The sequence below is a fragment of the Physella acuta genome, unplaced genomic scaffold (assembly GCF_028476545.2).
Source record: "Physella acuta isolate Inbredline_101_S28 unplaced genomic scaffold, ASM2847654v3 ptg002249l, whole genome shotgun sequence".
NCBI classification, from domain to species: Eukaryota; Metazoa; Mollusca; class Gastropoda; family Physidae; genus Physella; species Physella acuta.
In genome coordinates, this window is record NW_026733748.1 from 25,496 (window position 1) to 44,963 (window position 19,468).

Below are 19,468 nucleotides of genomic sequence, written 5' to 3' on the forward strand. Positions count from 1 at the left end.
TCTGTAAATGTTTCTATAAGTTGATTATACATAGTCATTAGGTCATTAGGTCCCTGTTTCTCACATCTGGTAATTAGGTCCCTCTCTCTCATCTGGTCATTAGGTCCCTCTCTCTCATCTGATCATGAGGTCCCTGTTTCTCTCATCTGATCATTAGGCCCCTGTTTCTCACATCTGATCATTAGGTCCCTGTTTCTCACATCTGATCATTAGGTCCATGTTTCTCATATCTGATCATTAGGTTCCTCTCTCTCATCTGGTCAGTAGGTCCCTCTCTCTCATCTGATCACTAGGTCCCTCTCTCTCATCTGATCATTAGGTCCCTCTCTCTCATCTGATCATTAGGTCCCTCTCTCCTATCTTGTTTCAAGCGTCCAGTTGGATGTCCTGCCGTATACCATGGACCAGCGTTACGTTTGAGCGGAGTCGCCTCAGGTTTTGGAGGAGGCGGGGTGGGAGCCGGGGGTTACGGGAGGCCAGGCGGGGAGGAGGGGTGGGATGGCCTCTCGCGCGGTCGCCGGCCGGTTAGTCCATCCATTGGGTCCACGTCCAGGCATATCAAGTCGCCAGCCGGCGCTAAGCCTGACTGTGATGCCGCCCCGATGCCAGTCAGTTAGTACTAGCTGGCCGACCAACGAGATAACGTTATGTGAGGACCACCGAGTGTTTACACTTTCTTACACCTCGGACTTGCTGCACTTTCTCGTTCGGACTTTACACCAACCCTGAGTTGGACACACACAAATATTGGGATTGACTCAAAGTGCTTTCATTCATTGAAAATGTGTTACTGTGCGTTTAAAGAGTGTTAAAAAAAAACATTTCTAGCAAGTTTGACTTTGTGATGGTTTTTTAGTGTGTGATAATCACTTTGTTTTAACGTCCATGTTACTCAGATGGTTCATCAATATTCGCCGATTCTATCTCAATAACAGTAAGTCAGACCACCATTTCACTTACGGGCCTTTGTTTACAGAATTTATAGAGCATTTAACATCTTTCAGTTGTTTTTTATTTTATTTTATTTATTAAATATGAACTGCTTTTAATCGACGTTTTTCTACTTGTAAAATAAATCTCTAATATGGTTTTAGCTGAGTATTTACAAGTGTAACATTAGCCATTCCATTGCCTAAAAACATTGTTGATGTTGTGGTTCCCCGAGTTGTAATATAGGATTTGTGCGACTCATCTCCCGCTGGCTGTGTTTATTGAATGGAATTATTGCTTGAACAAACATACACGAGTTGCATCCCTTCAAATATACCAGCTGGGTTTTCTGATATCTATTCTTAGAAATAAACATTCCAACTTCCGTTGCTATTTATGTCTCACCATTTTACGATGACGTATTTAAACTCTACTCATAACATACACACAATACTGTAATTATATAAATTCTTAATTATCTAGATGTAGGATTTATTTTGATATCTAACCCCCTTCACCCGTTAATATAAAACACTCATGTAAAATAGATTTACTTAGGAAAGAATTTATTTGTAGAGTAGATGAGTCCATGAATGTGATTGTTTCTATTTTATCCTTTGAACCTCTGTTAACCCCTACCTAGCATGCTGGATGTACCTTTTATTTTCTAGTCTAACATCAGTAGCTGTTTATGTTGTTGGCAGTGGGCGGTATCATTTTATAAGCATGCATGAAATGTCTGTCTAGTCTATGGTCAGCGCTGACACTAGTTATGTAAATCTAACCTATGGTCAGTACTGACTGTAGGAAAAAGTCTGTCTAACCTATGGTCAGTACTGACTGTAGGAAAAAGTCTGTCTAACCTGTGGTCTGTGCTGACATCAGGCATGAAGTATGTCTACCATACTCTGTAGATTATTTCTAACCTGTGGCCAGTGCTGACCATAAAGTCTGTCTACCGCATACTGTAGACATTACGTCTGTCTAACCTACGGTCAGCGCTGACTATAGGCATGAAGTCTGTCTACCCTATGGTCAGCGCTGGCAGCATGCATGTAGTATGTACTCACCCACACACATGTCTACTACCTGTCCTGGTGGCGAGCAGCTTAATTAGCATGCATGTATTGGTCTATTCACAGTGGAGTTGGAAGCTGATCTATGGTGCATGGGCACCAGCAAAAGCCTAGCTCTCTTGCGGACATTATATGCCTACCTGGAACGAGGTTTGTTTTATTGCCAGTAACCAAGGCACATGCTGCGCTATAGTTAGGCTAGTCAACTAGATTTGTTTCATGTACAAGTATTTATTCTTCTGGCATTGCATTACATTTGCTTTTTTTTTTTTTTAATCTAACTCAACTTGTTACAAATTACTTCTAACAGATTTTAAAAATTTAATTGTTTCGCTTTTTATTTTTTGTTTAATTGTGTTAACACAGCCGATTTTCTTACACTTTTTAAAATAACCTTTCACAGGCTACATACCTGACTCTAAGCTGGAAAATTAAAACTTTGCTAATGTGTGAATATCATATTAATTGTATAACATTTCTAGCTATGTACCAGTAATTGCTCATTTATTACTATCACTATTAACTTGAGTAGATTATTTCTATTCTCCACCATTACGCAAGATGTCTAAATATCATAAGACTTTGCTCAAAGTTTGTTTACATGTCCAATTGAAAACTGTTATTGGCAAGAAAACAAACCAGATATGGATGTGATCAAATGGTGTGGTTTGTGGAGACAAACGGTGTGGTTTGTGGATACAAACGGTGTGGTTTGTTGAGACAAACGGTGCGGTTTGTGGAGACTATGTGATATCACTTGTGGCTAGCCTTGAATGTAACACTGTACTCTAACATGTTCTAACTGCTTCACACACTAACATCGCTGCCTGTTGCCTACTAACGTATTGTGTATACTACCACTGCTTGTGTTCACATCATTACTTTTGTAACACCACTACAGCTACTACCACGAGGCACGCATCGAATGTTGATGTAGCACCACTGTAGATATTATGTAACAACACTATAGTTAAAGTATTGTATGGTCTAGCCTATTGTTTTCATGGAATGTTATGACATTGAATTTTAATTATTTTACCCCTAATTAATTCATTGTATTTAAGAAATGCGTCTGAAGTTCATGATGTTGATTATTACATACATTGCATGTTTGAAATGAACTTTGTTGATATAGTCGTATAAATGTAATTATTTATCGAGTAGATTAAACTATACCTTTATTATAGCATGTTGTTGTCTCCCCTATGTTGTTCCCCACCCTAGTCCGTGTCAGTTTGCCCCGCCCCTCATCACGTGACCTGTGTACTTTCAGTGGAGAAGGAGAACGACCTACTGGTGTGCGGAGACTGCCAGACCAGCTTTGCCCTGCAGGACATTGTCCTCTTCATCAAGCACAAGAAGCAGTGCTGCGACAAGGAAAATGTCGACACGGCCGACGGACCTTGCCGGAAGCCGGGCAGCGGCGGCGGCATCAACAACAACGAACACAACGGCGACCACATCGACGACGACGACCCGGACGAGGACAACGACGACGAGGGCGTCGACGTGTCCAAGTCGTCGTCTCGGAGGGGGGAGGATGAGGAGGAAGAGGACGAGGCGAGTGAGGACAATAACAAAGACGAGAACGGCGAGGAGGACTCTATGGATACCTCAGGACACAACAGCCTGGTGAATGGGGAGGCTGTGGAGAGACACGAACAAAGGAGGAGGCGGGAGGACAGGACCTCCCGGACTCCACTGCGTCAGAAGCAAGTCGCTGACGCCGAGTCTAACACTATACATTCAGGTAAGCAGCTCTTCTTCACACTGATAAATATACACTACACAATTTCCACCCCACATTTTCTACTAAAATACGTTTTTATAATTTATTCAGTATCAGGTCTTGACTTCATACACTAAATTATATTCAATTATTAACCAGATCGAATAAAACATCTATAGATGTTGACTGACCACCCCCACCCTAACCTAGCCATATTATCAGTCCCCTTCCAATCAAACAGTGTCAACTACATTGGCCTACAGTTGGGATGGACAAGCCTCTGGTTATATTTGCTTAACGATATTGACCTTTCTCCAGTGGTCAGATTAAAAAAATGCCCACTAGTGTGAGTGTCCAGAGAGTAGCCTCAAGGTCCACCAGCCCCCCACCCCCCCTCCCCGGGTCCACACATGGGTCATCCTTCTGTTTTACACACAGTCGCCATTCCACTGCCGGCGCTGTAGAGAGCTGTCCCTGTAATTAGTGGACCCTAAATTATTTATTTTTTTAAAACCTAATTAAGTGATTCCTCTCTACCCCCACCCTTACCCCTCCCGAGTATCCAACTGACCTGATTCGAACATCGATCGAGCTTTGTTCTAATTACCCCCATTAGAAATGACATTGTCATTACTTGCTCATCTTTTTGTTGAATCGTCCCAACGACACCACAAGACAATCTCCCTTGTGATGGTGTAAGCTTGGTGTTATTTCACGACTCTCTTGCTTGCTCAAAGTCTTAGCGCAGTTGGTTCAACATTCCTAGGAAAATTCTTCAACACTTATAAGACTTGACGTGTTATGCAATCTGTAATTAGGATCAAGGCTAAACAAATTTCTATCAACTACGTGTCATTTTCTCTGCTGTAAATTTGTATATCCACCCTGGCCATTGGAATGGCATCAGGATTCTGATAGCGCTGCTGTATTCTGTACAACTAACCAGCCGTTGGCCATTGGTCAGCGTCATCTGTAGTGCATCGGACGGTCCTAACTGTATGGTCAGTTTATCGAACGCCGGCTATTGCGTTAGTCGACGCCCAGTGGTGTGGACGGGCCGGACTAGAGCCGTGCTGTTAGTCAGATAGCCATTGTGATTGTAGGTAGTGCGACCGTGAGGGTCTGACAGATATAGTCTTCGTCGTGTCATGATTACACAGCAGGCGGGCATGAGAAGCAGCGGCGATGTAATGATGTAAGCACTGACCATTGGCTGGGAGGCTGGTAACCCCTTCAGATTAGTCCACCAGTATTGTATCGAGCGGTCTCGCTACAAGAAAGATGACCAATGAAATGTGCTCCCCCCAATTTTATCGACCGGTCTGTTCTGTCACATCTTAGGGTTAGATTTCCTTGTGCTTGTACTGGTAATGTTAGCTTTAGTGCTACTACTTGCTATTTTCCTTTTATATTTCTTGGTGCTGAAGATTTTACCGGCAATATAGGCTTTACTTCTACTTCTTAGTACTTTCTTAAATTTCTTTGTGCTTTATTAGCTTTAGAGCTACTGTTTCTAAGTTTTTTCCCCTGTGTTTTATTTTATACTTGAAATATAAGCAACACCTTCAAATAGAAACCCTATTTCTTTGGATTATTCTTGTTCCTGTATTACAATGACCCTTACATTGGAAAGCAGTGAAACTACAAGTTTCACCATCACTACCCTCCTTCAATTCCCCTCTCCCTTTCATCCCTCCCTCCCCTCCTTACCCCCCCCCCCCCCCTGTAATGTGATCTCCCACCGCCCTGGTCTGATATGTCTCGAGCTCCTGGTGTCCCCAACAGGTTGCTCGTGGCTCAAGTAGCGCCAGGCTCCCCGTGGCACGTCAGCAGGATTATGGTGGCCAATATAGACACACGCCCTGTCAGTGGACCCACCCTACTGTTGACACTCTCCAATCATTTACATTCAAATTGAAAGGGATTTTAATCCCAGCTGAGACGTCATCTGTGAGCGCTGTTACAACAGGAGACACCCAAATTAGCATGAACGTGAGCAGTCTTGTGCCGCGTGCATCATCTTTTAACAAACATAGACTGTAATATTAAGTAACCCCCTACACACACACACCCTAATTACTCACCACCAGATGTAGATGTGTGGGTGGGCACGTACCGGAACTAATGACCGCCACACTGGCCCAGTCTTACACTGACCTTAATCCGCTTGCCAGATTGCACAGTTTCTCTCCAGCAGGAAGAGACTGGCATGCATATGACGGGATTCGGCCAGATTTTCTTGCCGATTCAGCTTAGTGGGCCCATATTAAAGTCTTAGTCGTGTCAGATGGTTGGGGCGCCCTCCTCTCGCTGTCTGATGTTTCATGTGCAATAGAAGGCGTTGCCTTAATTTACTGCAACCTTGTATGTATTCGGTGGGGGGACGGGGTTTAAGAAATACTCAGGGTCTGTCTTTTGTCAACATTTGTCGCAAGGTGTCTCGACCCGCGGTTATTTGAAGACAACTAGATACAGTTTCTAGTAACATATCAGACGGCTGGACTCTTGGAGTTGGTAGATTCTAGATCTAAAGGCCAAAGTGTTGTTATGGTTGAGATCACTGGGACAAATGCATTTTATTTATCGGAAAACTGTTTTTGAAGTAGACAACAATTACTTAGCACGCGTGCATGCGTCCTTCATTGACACAAGCTGGGGTGGGGGTTGGAGTATTCTAGAGTTTAGTTTTGTTCTAACTATCCCCTCCCCCTTCTTTTACTGAGCTGCTGACTCCGCCACTTATCTGCCCCTGACGCCAACAGTTCAAGAGAAAGAAGGAAAAAAAAAGACTGAACCGTCGTTACGTCTGTTGGCAAACGGTGCGATAACAGACGGGTTTTGTGGATGATGGGCCAAGCTTTTGACATCCTTCCACGCTTGCCCAGCCGGCGTGGGGGTGGGAGGGGGGTGGAACGTCCATGGCGGGTGGAACGTCTGCTATCTTTGTTAGTTCCAGTCTTCAGCCAGTAACGGTTACTTCAACGTTAGTTCCAATATTCAGCCAGTAACGGTTACTTCAACGTTAACTCCAATCTTTAGCCAGTAACGGTTACTTCAATGTTTATTAACTTTTATGTATAGCGTTCTCAGCATAATCCTCTTCCTTATTTTCCTGTAAGTCAAATGTGAACTAATTCCTTAGAGCTCAAATAAAACGGTACCCTCTTTACTATTGAACTCCTTGACTACAAAGAAAAAGAAAATGCCCCCTGAAACAAACAAAAAAGTGGTGGTTCGCCTGAAAATTCTTGTGGGATTCTTTGGTAACGTCTAGTAGATGCTGGCCACATGTGGGTTAATTTTGACGTGAGCTTGCATCACAGGTCGGGGAATGCCAGGGGGGCTGCGCCATGTACATGGCTAGATGGTATTTATTTGCGGAAGACGGCGGCCCAAGGAAATTCCGAAAGCCCAAAGGCTTATGCGCCTGACCTTAGATAGGTTTCTCTCCCTCCCCCACCCCCTCCCCACCCTGCGCTTGTCCCCAGCCGAGCCCCGTGTGTTTCTGCTCCGACATCTGGCCCCGCTTGACCTGAGATAATTCTTGCGTGGAGAGGAATGGTCTGCCTCGACACCTTGTTACGTAGACAAAGCCGCGGTAAGCTTTGGCCACGTGTGGTTAGACCACATGGACCACAAGTTACACGTGTGGTTAGACCCCGTGGACCACAAGTTACACATGTGGATGGACCACATGGACCACAACTTAAACGTGTGGATGAACCACAAGTTAAACGTGTGGCTAGACCACATGGACCACAATTTACACGTGTGGATAGACCACATGGACCACAAGTTACACGTGTAACTAGACCACCTGGACCACAATTTACACGTGTGGCTAGACCACATGGACCACAATTTACACGTGTGGATAAACCACATGGACCACAAGTTACACGTGTGGATGGACCACATGGACCACAAGTTACACGTGTGGATGGACCACAAGTTACACGTGTGGATTGACCACAAGTTACACGTGTGGATGGACCACAAGTTACCCGTGTGGATAGACTACATGGACCACAAGTTACACGTGTGGATGGACCACAAGTTACACGTGTGGATGGACCACAAGGATCACAAGTTACACGTGTGGATGGACCACAAGTTACACGTGTGGATAGACCACATGGACCACAAGTTACACGTGTGGTTGTGTGGCTGTACCACCCACATGGGCCATGTCGTGTTTATTCTGACTTAACCACATTACTCACACTGGACAAACGCCACCCAGACATCTAGACCCCCCCCCCAGCCCAATATAGAACTCATGTCTGTATGTATGGCACGGCCTATCTCTGCCTATGTTGTATATCTGCCTTGTCTCCCCTGGCCAGACTGTAATTACACCCAGACACTGGACGCTATCAGTGCCGGGAAAGAGCAATGACCACATTAGATATAGGTCAGCTCTACAGAGATAGTTTACACCCCCACCCCACGCCCAGACCCGATCCACTTCTAGGGCCCTAATTTGTCGTGATGATTGGCTCAACCTTATGAGCGTGTCATCCTTGACCCCGAATGACATATGACCAGCTGAAATGTCAAGACAAACAATCTTTGTGCTGGTCATTTCAGGGGTCACTGACCTGTTGTGGGGACCAGATTGATTGTACCCCCCCCCCCCCCACCACCACCACACGCATACCTGACCAATAGCTGCATAACGTTGGAGGTTTTTTGTTTTACTTCTTTGTTCGGCGTGTACAAAATCTGGCATAGTTCCGCGTGTAGCGAGTACACACACACACACTTCATTGTTACGTCACTGTTTCCTTCTGTGTCCTACACACGAGTTCACCTTTAAGTGTGAACTGTTTTCTCTCCTCCCCCCTCCCCTCCCCATCAGTCCAGTAGATAGACGGAAATGAGTTTTAAAAGTGGCTTCCATGCCAACCAGTGATTTAGGTTAATCACTGGCTAGCCCAATATTGAGCCGGCCCACAAACATTGCGTGCACGCGAGGCCGGCCACTGGACGCTGGTGACGGCCGAGAATAATTAGTTTCCGACTTTTGAAAAACACAAAGCCGTAGATGGCCTAAGCCTGGGTCCATCACCGTCGGCCGCTAGCCACGCCTGGAATTAGGTTAACGAACATCTTTCAGATAGCAGGCGAGATTGTTAGCGTTGGATTTCCTGGGGGTCAAGACGTCATTGATAGTGGTCAGTATTTTAGGCCAGCGTCTGTTTGACGCCATTGATATTTCTCTCTATAGCGGCGTCAGTTGACGCTGTTTATAGATCTTGCTAAAGCGGCGTCTGTTGACGCTGTTTATAGATCTTGCTATAGCGGCGTCTGTTGACGCTGTTTATAGATCTTGCTATAGCGGCGTCGGTTGACGCTGTTTATAGATCTTGCTATAGCGGCGTCAGTTGACGCTGTTTATAGATCTTGCTATAGCGGCGTCAGTTGACGCTGTTTATAGATCTTGCTATAGCGGCGTCGGTTGACGCTGTTTATAGATCTTGCTATACCGGCGTCAGTTGACGCTGTTTATAGATCTTGCTATAGCGGCGTCAGTTGAAGCTGTTAATAGATCTTGCTATAGCGGCGTCAGTTGAATACACGCCCCCAGACTCCAGCATCACTGACGCCTGCTAACATGCCAGAAAGTGTAGACTAGAAGCGTCTTTGATAATTACCATGCTCTATTGTCACCTGGACAGATCCGGGTCAACTCGCGTGTATTGTTGGGGTAGCTTGAGCCCGGCCAGGGGTAGATGCCCGCATACCTCGGGACAAAAGTCGAGGACGTTAGGGCCCCTTGAATGTGTGGGTACCTCCCCCGGGTACATTCCACTGAGGCGCCGTCAGGAAAACACAATAGAAACTATTTGAGAGCCCCTGTGTGTGAAGGCCGTTGTGGCAACCACACATTTGGCTCGTGTTTTTATTTAGTGCAATCTTTACATGTCACTGGCAAGTTGCTAGTCCACACTACACTCAACCATACAATTATTGCAGTAGCCACAAATTATGCTGTGTTGTTTCTGTATCTTGTAAATAGGGTTGTAGTCGTAGCTTTTTCTCCCTACAAATCTTGCTACAACTTTAGAAGTATTTCTGCTAGCCCTATTGGTGTAGGATGAGAGGCTAAAAACAATTGACCTAGATGACCGATGGTATTTTCTCCCCGCCCCCAGGTAACCTGACACAGTGGTGTGGTGGGGGGGGGGGGGGGTTACATCCTGTGTACCTGGGTGCCAATGTGCCGTGAACTGCTCGCCTGAGATCTTGCCTAACGTTATGTCTGGGCCAGCCGACGTGAGTCAGTAGAGGTCATCTAAGGCCAGACCTGGCGCCCCCTTCAGCCCAGGATACCCAGGCTGGCTCCAGAGATTAGCAATGTTGATCTGACCTGAAACTAGGTCAGCCCGCATGTGGCCAGTAGAACCTGGACTGGCCTGACTCCCCTGCTTATTACGTAGGTTGGTCTGCTGGATGGGGCGGATTCACTGGGGTTTTAATCAGTGGCTTTGTTAGCTCGTGACTCTTTCTTCCTATAGTAGATGTTGGACAGTTAAACCATAGGAACAAGAGACAGCATGGGGGCGTCAAAACGGGAGGGGGGGAGGGGGCATTACCCGTTCAGGTTGAATAAGCACCATATACAGGCTGTTGATATTCATAGCTACATGTGTCTCAAGTGTCAGAAGGAAAGGCTCACTAAAAAAAAGTATGAATGGTTTGGTTTAAACTCCATACACAATGACTGGCACCTTTAGCTGTCATTATTGTGGTTTGTATAACATGGAATTAGTCCTACCATAATTCGCTACGTTGTGACTACTGTGTAAAATATACAGTGCTGTAGGGCCCATGTTAACTGTAACCACAGTCTAGTGGGCCGAGATGAAAATCTGAACAATATTCTAACGAGGCTGACCGCTCCTGGTGAAATATTGGCATTCGTTTGTTTGCAGCCGCGGCGAAACTGGGACACCCGTAAACTGGCTGTAGCCTAGTTTCCCGCCATCTCGGCTTTATTTATACACTCGGCGTCAGTGGCTAGCACAGCACATTGGTGGGAGGGGGGGGGGGGGGGCAAGTATGTGTGTGTGATAGGGTGGGGGAGGACACATTGTGCGTGTTTGCTGGCGGGGTATATTGTAGGTGTGTGTGGGAAAGTATATTGTTTGTGGGGGTGTTGCAGAAGTGCCAGTGTGTGTGAGGGCGCGCTATTTTATATATGCGCATATTGTTTGTGTGTAGCTTATGTACCTCACATGTTCATTAAAAGGGAGGAGGGGGGGGGGCGTGAAAGAAAATATTGTAGGTGTGGGCACCTTTCAGTTGTATGGATGTGTGTGTGGACCACTTTTCACACAAATACTCACACACTGTCCCACTAATAAATTGTAATTTCATATCATATGCTATCTAGTGTGTGAGCGCATGGTCGAGTGCTTTTAGTGCACTTCAAACGAACTATCGGTGACTATCCTGCTCTGATATCGCGAAATTAGTTAATCTGCAATCACACGACAATCAGACTAGTGGAATCACTAGCGTACATCACAGCCATCGGCCGACCTTTGCTAGGGGAGTTAATCCATGAATTATATAGCACATCATTAGACTAAGCAAGTGGGTAGAGACGTGTTAACAGGATGGGGTTTTCTCCCGTTGATGGGCTACCTCTGTTTGCTTACATGTGAAGATAAGCAAACAGTTAACAGTATTCACGCTTGTCTTTTATCGTCACGCCTTTTCAATCACGCCGACCTAATAATATCCTTGAGTTATTGATTAGCCCAGCTTAATATAGAGTTTGATTTCTATTTCATTCTAAAATATCAGTCTTATATTTTTTCCTTATTGTTTGTTACTTTTTCAGTCACCTTTTTTTTCCTCTGGTCACCGTATGTATTTTTTTTTTTGGTTGAAGTCTATCGAGTTTTTCTCTCGGGTCTGCTGTACACATTTGGTCGGTTCATGATGTAGAAAACACTAACATTGGACCAGTTGACAGCTATAGAGTCTATGATGCGTGCAAGTTCCTACAAATAAATGTACATGGGCAGGAGGTGGGGCGGGCGTAATGATGGACCGCGGTCGTTAGTATCTCCTCCCTTACCCCTCCCTCTCCCCCAACCCACTGGTGCTTATGTAGGTTAACCAAGATGCTTGTACCTGTTGTATGGGTCATGTGGCCAGTTAAATTCCTCTAGGTCAACGACCTCGCCCCGCTAAGTATTGGGGCGAGCCGGCTGGCGGTTAGCGGATTATTTTTTTTTTTTTTACTTTGACATCGGTTATTGTTGACACGATCACTTCCCTAAACTTTACTTTTTTTTTTAAATAGATGTGGACATTAGAATAACACACACACACACACACACACACACAAATGCCGTAACTGTAAATGTATGTGTTGACGTTTTGGTAACAAATTCCTCTCTGTTTCAGAACCGTCCAGATTTGTATGTGAGACATGTCGCAGCACCTACACCTCGGCCTGGGCGCTGCTGCAACACGCCCAGAAGGAGCACGGCATGAAGATCTACACCAACTCATCCAACCACTCGCCATCAGCTGCCTCCACGCCCGTACCCATCTCCCCCATCGACCTCGTCGTGGCCTCCTCGCCTCGGTCAGGCATGGACCACCGATCTGTGTCTTCTAGCGGGAGTGGCGGCTCAGCCTCACCCTTCCCCGTGCACGCCCCCAACCCCTTCGCCTCCCCCTTTACCCGCATGCCCCACCCCACCTCCCTGAGCCCCTTCTCCCGAGGCAACTTTGACTTTGATATCATCACAGACTACAGGTTGCGTCCACAGCTCTACCCCCGCGGCTCATCGGGACTCGATCACCAGACCTTCACCTCGTACGACCGAACCCGCGCCCACCTGTCCCCGGCGTTCGAGAGCAACTATGACTATTACTCGATGCGCCTCAAGCAGCTGGCCAGCTCCCCCGTGGTCTCCAAATCTCAGTTCACGTCCAGCCAACCCCCCAACATCGCAGCCACGCCCAACTCATCCAAGCCTGAAAGTCCCTCTCTAGAAGCCTCGTCTCCCAGGAGTTCAAGTTTATCCACGGCCGCGGGCTTGGCGCCCAAGTTGAAATCCTGCGAGTTCTGTGGCAAGTCTTTCCGATTCCAGAGCAATTTGGTTGTACATCGGCGATCTCACACAGGCGAAAAGCCGTACAAGTGTTCTATATGCCCTCATGCCTGCACGCAGCAGAGCAAACTCAAGAGACACATGAAGACACACGCCACAAAAACTGAAGAAGGCGCAACGTCGCCCAGTGGTGCCATTCATCCGAAAGAAGAAGAAGAGGAAGCAGAGGAAGGAGATGAAGAAGAGGAGGAGGAGGAAGATGATGAAGAAGAAGAGGAGGAAGAAGATGAGGAAATGGATGATAATGACATGGGTGAAGAAGAAATGAACGATGAGGAGAGGGAGGTTCTGGAGAAGCTGAAGAAAGCAGCAAACGGCAACGAAGAGACGACGCCAGAGCCTGGCGAGATCAGGCATGTGGCGAAGAAGATCAAGCTGGAGTCCGATGCTCGCGACGATCTGCCAGGGGCCCGCGACGAGCTGCCCAATGACCTGTCCCTCAAGGCCAAGCCCGTGGAGAGCCTGCTGAGCGAAGTGATGAAGAACTCTGGCCTGAACAACATCCAGACATACAGCGAGGCCTTCAAGGCGGCCCTGGCTGAGAGCCAGGAGAACAGCAAGGACAAGGTGGAGGACAGAAACAGCCGGGACAGCCAGGACTCGGCCAACAGCGACAGCCCCAAGAGCCCCAGGACAGGGGTCAAGCGCGAGCTAGAACTGGAGAAGGACTCTGAAAAATCTGGACAAAAAGATCACCTTTTCCTTGGTGGCACCGACCTTCTGAGTAAATCCTTGAAGAGAGACTGGGCCACGTCTGTTGATACATTATCACGGGGCATGGACCCTGCAGCAGCCTCTCTGTACAGGAGCACCTATCCTTGGTATCACCCAGACAACCCAGTCAGGCTGTTTTTTCCCAGCTATCCGCCCAGATTCTCCCAAGATTTGAACTTGAACCCGGAGGCTCACAACGGTCTGAACCTCAGTCCAGGTGTGGCCACCACCAGCAGTGCCTTAAAAACTGACAGTCCCAGCATCCCCTCGCTCTTCAAACCCAACCTGGCCAGCCCCCCCAACTACCCCAGCTCACACCGCCGCGGTACCTCCAGCTCCAGCAGCAGCCCCACCGGCAACCTGCTCATGCCCAGCAACGGCTCCGGCCTCAACACTCCGCCCAGGAAGGAGAACCGGCGCAACGACACGTGTGAGTTCTGTGGGAAAGTGTTCAAAAACTGCAGCAACCTGACAGTGCACCGACGCTCCCACACGGGGGAGAAGCCCTATAAGTGTAGCCTCTGCAGCTACGCCTGCGCTCAGTCCAGCAAACTGACCCGACACATGAAGACGCACGGCCGCCTGGGTAAAGACGTGTACACGTGTAAGTTCTGCAACATGCCCTTCTCCGTGCCCAGCACCCTGGAGAAACACATGCGCAAGTGTGTTGAGAACCGCAATGCCAGACTTTTGACTTCAGAGTCTGGAGACTTGAGTTCTGAATCCAACGGGGAAATGAGCCTGCAGTCAGACGCAGCCTCGGGTGTGTACTGAAGCAGCTCCTAGACCAGCTTGTTGCAGTGGACCCTGTTTTCCTCTCTTTGTTGTGATCTACCACCAGGGACTCACACAGCCTCTTGTTACCCAAGCATAATCTGTTTATTTACTTTTCTATGATATTTCCATAGAGTATATTCATTCAAGTTCCGCCCCCCATCCCCCCCTTTTTGGATAATGGCGCTACATTTTTTTTTTGTAAAGCTGAATGACAGCAAGATATATGTGGCTGAAATATTTACACTTTAAAAAAAAAACCAGCTTCCCATAATCCACTGGTTGTAAATATCTCCCCTTCCTGTGCCATTTTTCTCCCTCCATTATGGATGCAAGTTTTTTCATATGACCATAAGAAAATATATATATATATATTATATAATAATATTATTATACATTGAATTTTTACTTTCTCTGGCAATGGCGTTGTATCCTGTAGGCTAGACAGTGTACACCATGATCTGAATCTGACATTCTGCTGGGTTCACCTGTCCATTGGCGCTGGTCTAACAGTGCCGGGTTACCATGGAGACAGGATGGTCTGCAAGTTGCCAGGTGTTTGAGAATGGCCTGGTGGCGCCCCCTATGTTGACATGTTCTAGAAATACTCAGCATCCTCTTGATGCTTTATGCAGGGCTACAGCCATCCCAGCTCACTGGAGAACTTTTTTTTTTCTTTTGTGCCATATACAAATCTTGAGGCCCAATGAGCCACAAGTTACAGGCTCATCAACTCTTGTTAGTGGAGTCATATATGGGCTGTGTGGCCCATTGAGCCACTATGGCCTTTGAGCCTGGAGGCCCAATAAGCCACTAGATCCCTTGTGGCCCATTGAGCCTCAGCCCCTACTTTGCCAGTCGACAGAGTAGCATGCAATGTTAGCCCCAGCAAGGTGGAGACTACATGAGAGATCTCATCCCCCAATCACATTTTCTGTTGTTCTGTTGTTGATTTATTTGTCCAGAATGTTCAGTAGTGCTTTGTCTCATTATCTGAGCTACCAAGCCCAGCAGGGGTCTTACAAAGGGCCTGTGTACATGTTAACTGGTATAGGGCCTGTTCCCTGTGATGGAAACATAGCTAGGTAACTCTGTTGTGTATTCTTGCTTTATCTAGTTGTTTTATTTACTTTGGGACCCACTTTATTTAGCCCCACCCCCCACTCCCTCTCAACTAGTTGTTAGAGTTTAAGATTCCTCCTATTGTGATTGCTGTTTCAATTATTTCAACATGTTTCTCATTGTTTGTTTGATTTCACCTATTGTCATAGTTTAATTTTTTTATGCCCTCGCTCATTTGCATAAATTATGTAAATGAGAAGGGCCTGTGCTATCTACATGTGCCATCCTGTTTCAGCTTTTTTTTTCTATGAATATTAAATTATTTTTTTTACTTCTGGGTGGGGGCAATGGTGATAGGGTTTATGGTCGAAATTTATTCCCTTGTATCTGTGTACTTAATATTTTGGAAACCTTGAACTTGGCCATAATTAATTTAGTCATAATGACTTTGTTAGACATTCAAGTATAATAGATCAGCTAAACATAATTGGGTTGGCAAAATATTTTCCAATGCTTTGTTGTTGTTTTTTTTACTTGACAGCAGAAAGAAATTGAAGTTAGTGAATGGAAGTTGTTACTTTGGTCTTAGCTTTGTTTCTTTCAATCTCACTGGGCATAATTTTGGTTTTCTTATCTCTGCCATGGTTTCTTCCTCCATCTCTAGCAACAGGCACAATCTGTGTCCTTAAGGCAGCTATAGGCTAGATCTACAGGGCTGTATGGGGGGGTGATTGTCATCTGAGTGATTGCTGGCTCGTTGATTGCTGTGTGATTGATTGATTCTGTGTGCTCTCTGGTTGTGATCAACTAGATGACTACATGTGGTATTGTTTTTATGTTGTTTTAGACTTGACCTTTTGGTTTTTGCCATAATATTTGCTAGCAAGTTGGAATTTAATTCTTTTTTTTTTCATATGGGTTACTTAATTTCTTTGTTGTTATATTTTAATTATGTTTTTTTACTGTAAATGCTTAATAACTGTGCAAATGTTTTGATTTAGTTAGCTGGTTGATTCAGCCCAGGCCATGATATGGTCTGAGGCTATGTACATTTTGTTCTATTGCCATATTATTAAATCAATGGTGCCATAATTGTCCGCGAGGTCAGGGGTTACTTGTATAAATTAAGAAAAACAACTTGTGTTCTTGATCACCACTGTACAGTTGGTTTACCTCAAAGTCAGAAGATTCACACACAAAAAATCATTTTCTCACTGCTTCTATGTTGCTTCTGCTTTGTTCTTTAGTTCAAAGGTTGTTTATTTTTTTGTTGTTTATTTGTTTGTTTTAATCATTACAATATGCATTTTGTTGTTTTAAGATTTGGACATGCAAAATATTCTGACTCTATTCAGAACTGAACCTGTCAGTTTGTGTATACTATGAAGTAGAATGTTGTTTTAAAATTTCACCAGAAACCATCCCCCCTCCCCTGCCCTTTCCCCACTAACTGTCAGTCTTTTTTTTTTCTTCATTCCACCAACCACTGCAAGAACAAAATATTTTTTTCCTTGTTTTTGCTGGTTTTTGTTTTCTTGAGAAAAAAAATTTTTTTTTAATTTGTTTTGGTTTGTCTCAAAGAGAAAGTATGATTCACCAGTATGCAATCATAATTTCTATGGGTGAACGTTTGATCATTAACACAAAATGGCTATGAAAGACTAGTTTGCATGTGTTTTTTCCCACTAATACAGGTTTAGAGTGTGAATACAAATATATATACATATAAATATATATATATTTACTATAAACTTAAAGCCTACATATTTCTATATAGAATTGTTTCTGTTATTGCTCTCATTATGTAATAAATAATATGCATATAAGATTGATATAATATAATACTATACATAATTGCTTTCTAATTATTTTTTTATAAATTTTGTTTCATTAATTTGCGTACATTTATATTTTTTTTTCATCGGCCACACATAAACACTAAAGAAGTCCATCAATGTACAGAATGAAACATGCTTGTATAATCTCTTCAGCTCCCCTCCATCATGTAACTCTCCCTTGAATGATGTGACTGGCCACGCCCCCTATCATTGTTGACAGTGCCATATTTTTAACTGATTTGTTCACACTGATTATTTTTTTTTAGGTTTTTTTTTTTTTTTTTGGTCACTTTTGATTTTGTTTTTCTATGTTTAGCAGTTTGATGAATCTGCATCCATGATTGTGTTTCTCATGATACCCCCCCATGTTCCCACACTCTGCTTTGCTTTTCATATTTTTTTAAATAATTTTTTTTTTCTCATCCAAGTGTTGTGCCTGACACACCATGAGTAAAAAAAACCTAGCTAGTTGAACTAACACTCTTTGATGCCTCTCAGACACATTGGCTTTCTCTGCTCCCTAGTAACTCAAACACTAATAGAGTGGGTCCTGGTGGGTCATTACCACCAGACTCTTTAGACCCCCCCCCCTGTCCACCAACCCACTAGATAACTAAACTAAAACTTGGTCAGGACTTGGTTAGTACAGGACAACTTTCACAAGTTACGCATTTGGGTTAGGGTTAGCTTATCCCTTGTTACACATCAGTTTACAGTAACTAAACATTTAAGTTAGAAGTTCATTCATGTTACTGAACACCTGAAGTTAAAGGTTAGGGTTAGGTAGATATCAGGGATCTAATAGTAAACAATTAGGGTTAAGGTTAGATAAAGGATCTAATAGTGATAGATTAGGGTTAAGGTTAGATAAGGGATATAATAGTAAAAAGATGAGGGCACTGTTTTTATGTTAATCAAACTTGAATCAGGAACTTGAACTGGTTGTGAACCTGTTAGATTTCATTCTTTCATGTTTTATTTTTCACCAACACATTGTACCAGCTGATGTTGCTGAATTCATAGAAAACATAGGATTGTGTTTACACAAGTACTTTCTCTATATCTCAACTGATTGTTACAAAATTGTTTTAATCTCAAACCTTCACTAGTTTTACACTGGGTTGGATTTTTTTTTTTAAATTGTAATTTTATTTTTTAAAAATATTTGGAATGGTAATTGATTTGAAAGCATAAATGAAAATATGTTAATTTTTGTGAGATATTTTTAGATGTTTATTTTTATAGAAATAATAAAAGTATAATTTAAACATATATTCTTATCACTCCAGCTTAAGACTGGCATTGTTAATCTATTAACAATTGCTTATTGCAATTACCGAACTAAGAGAACCACACTTAATTATATTATTTTCTTTTTACTGTAGCTTTCTTGTCCCCACACAAATATTTGGTTTCCACACCTTAAGATTAGTGAGTCTATTTTTAGTTCCAGTTCTAGACTGTAGCGATGACGTCACCTAGCGTGATGACGAACCATGGGAGTGAACCCTGGGCTCAACCTATTTCACGTCATCATTTTGTCTGTGATTTTTTTCCATGTCAGGTCTATCATCTATCTATCATCTGTCTCCGATCAACCTTGATTGTTGTGTCTGAATTAGCACAGGACTGACTTGTAGACTAAAATTCTTGCTTTGAGAGAAATGAATAACAAATAAACTGGTTTGTTTATATTGAACTATCCATGGTTGTTTTATTTTGTTTCGTGTGTGGTTTGTTGTGTTGGATGTGGTTTGTTGTTGTGGATGTGGTATGTTGTTTTGGATGGGGTTTATCAGTGGTGTCATTAAGATAGAGAACTGGTGGTCATCGATGACGTCACTGGGCTGACCATTAATGTCAACACAATTGTGGCCAAGCAGCTTAAATCGTGCCCAGTCACGTAACGTTCCGCTTCACCGAAATTTGTGAATAGTCTTAACCGCTAGTACTGACCAGCATCGACTTACTTGACTGGAAGAACTTACCAACATCGACTTACTTGGCTGCAAGAACTGACCAACATCGACTTACTTGACCTCAAGAACTGACCACCATCGACTTACTTGACCTCAAGAACTGACCAACATCGACTTACTAGACCACAAGAACTGACCAACATCGACTTACTTGACCTCAAGAACTGACCATCATCGACTTACTTGACCGCAAGAACTCACCAACATCGACTTGACCGCTAGAACA

At 44.2% G+C, this 19,468-nt stretch overlaps 1 protein-coding gene across 1 annotated transcript; it reads left to right on the forward strand.

Annotated features, from left to right (window-relative positions):
• The first annotated feature begins 2,075 nt into the window (after positions 1-2,075).
• Positions 2,076-18,962, forward strand: LOC131932663 (B-cell lymphoma/leukemia 11A-like). Its single transcript, XM_059289602.1, has 3 exons — positions 2,076-2,156; positions 3,280-3,756; positions 12,160-18,962. Exons 1-3 carry the CDS (start codon positions 2,099-2,101, stop codon positions 14,361-14,363), a joined length of 2,739 nt encoding a protein of 912 aa, XP_059145585.1. The 5' UTR covers positions 2,076-2,098; the 3' UTR covers positions 14,364-18,962.
• Positions 18,963-19,468: the final 506 nt, after the last annotated feature.

Bases quoted from the DNA above. Each gene is read 5' to 3' on its own strand.
- LOC131932663 (XM_059289602.1), top strand. From the start codon at position 2,099: ATGGGCACCAGCAAAAGCCTAGCTCTCTTGCGGACATTATATGCCTAC. The intron at 2,157-3,279 runs GTTTGTTTTATT...GTGTACTTTCAG, and splicing joins ATATGCCTACCTGGAACGAG to TGGAGAAGGAGAACGACCTA. The intron at 3,757-12,159 runs GTAAGCAGCTCT...TCTCTGTTTCAG, and splicing joins GTCTAACACTATACATTCAG to AACCGTCCAGATTTGTATGT.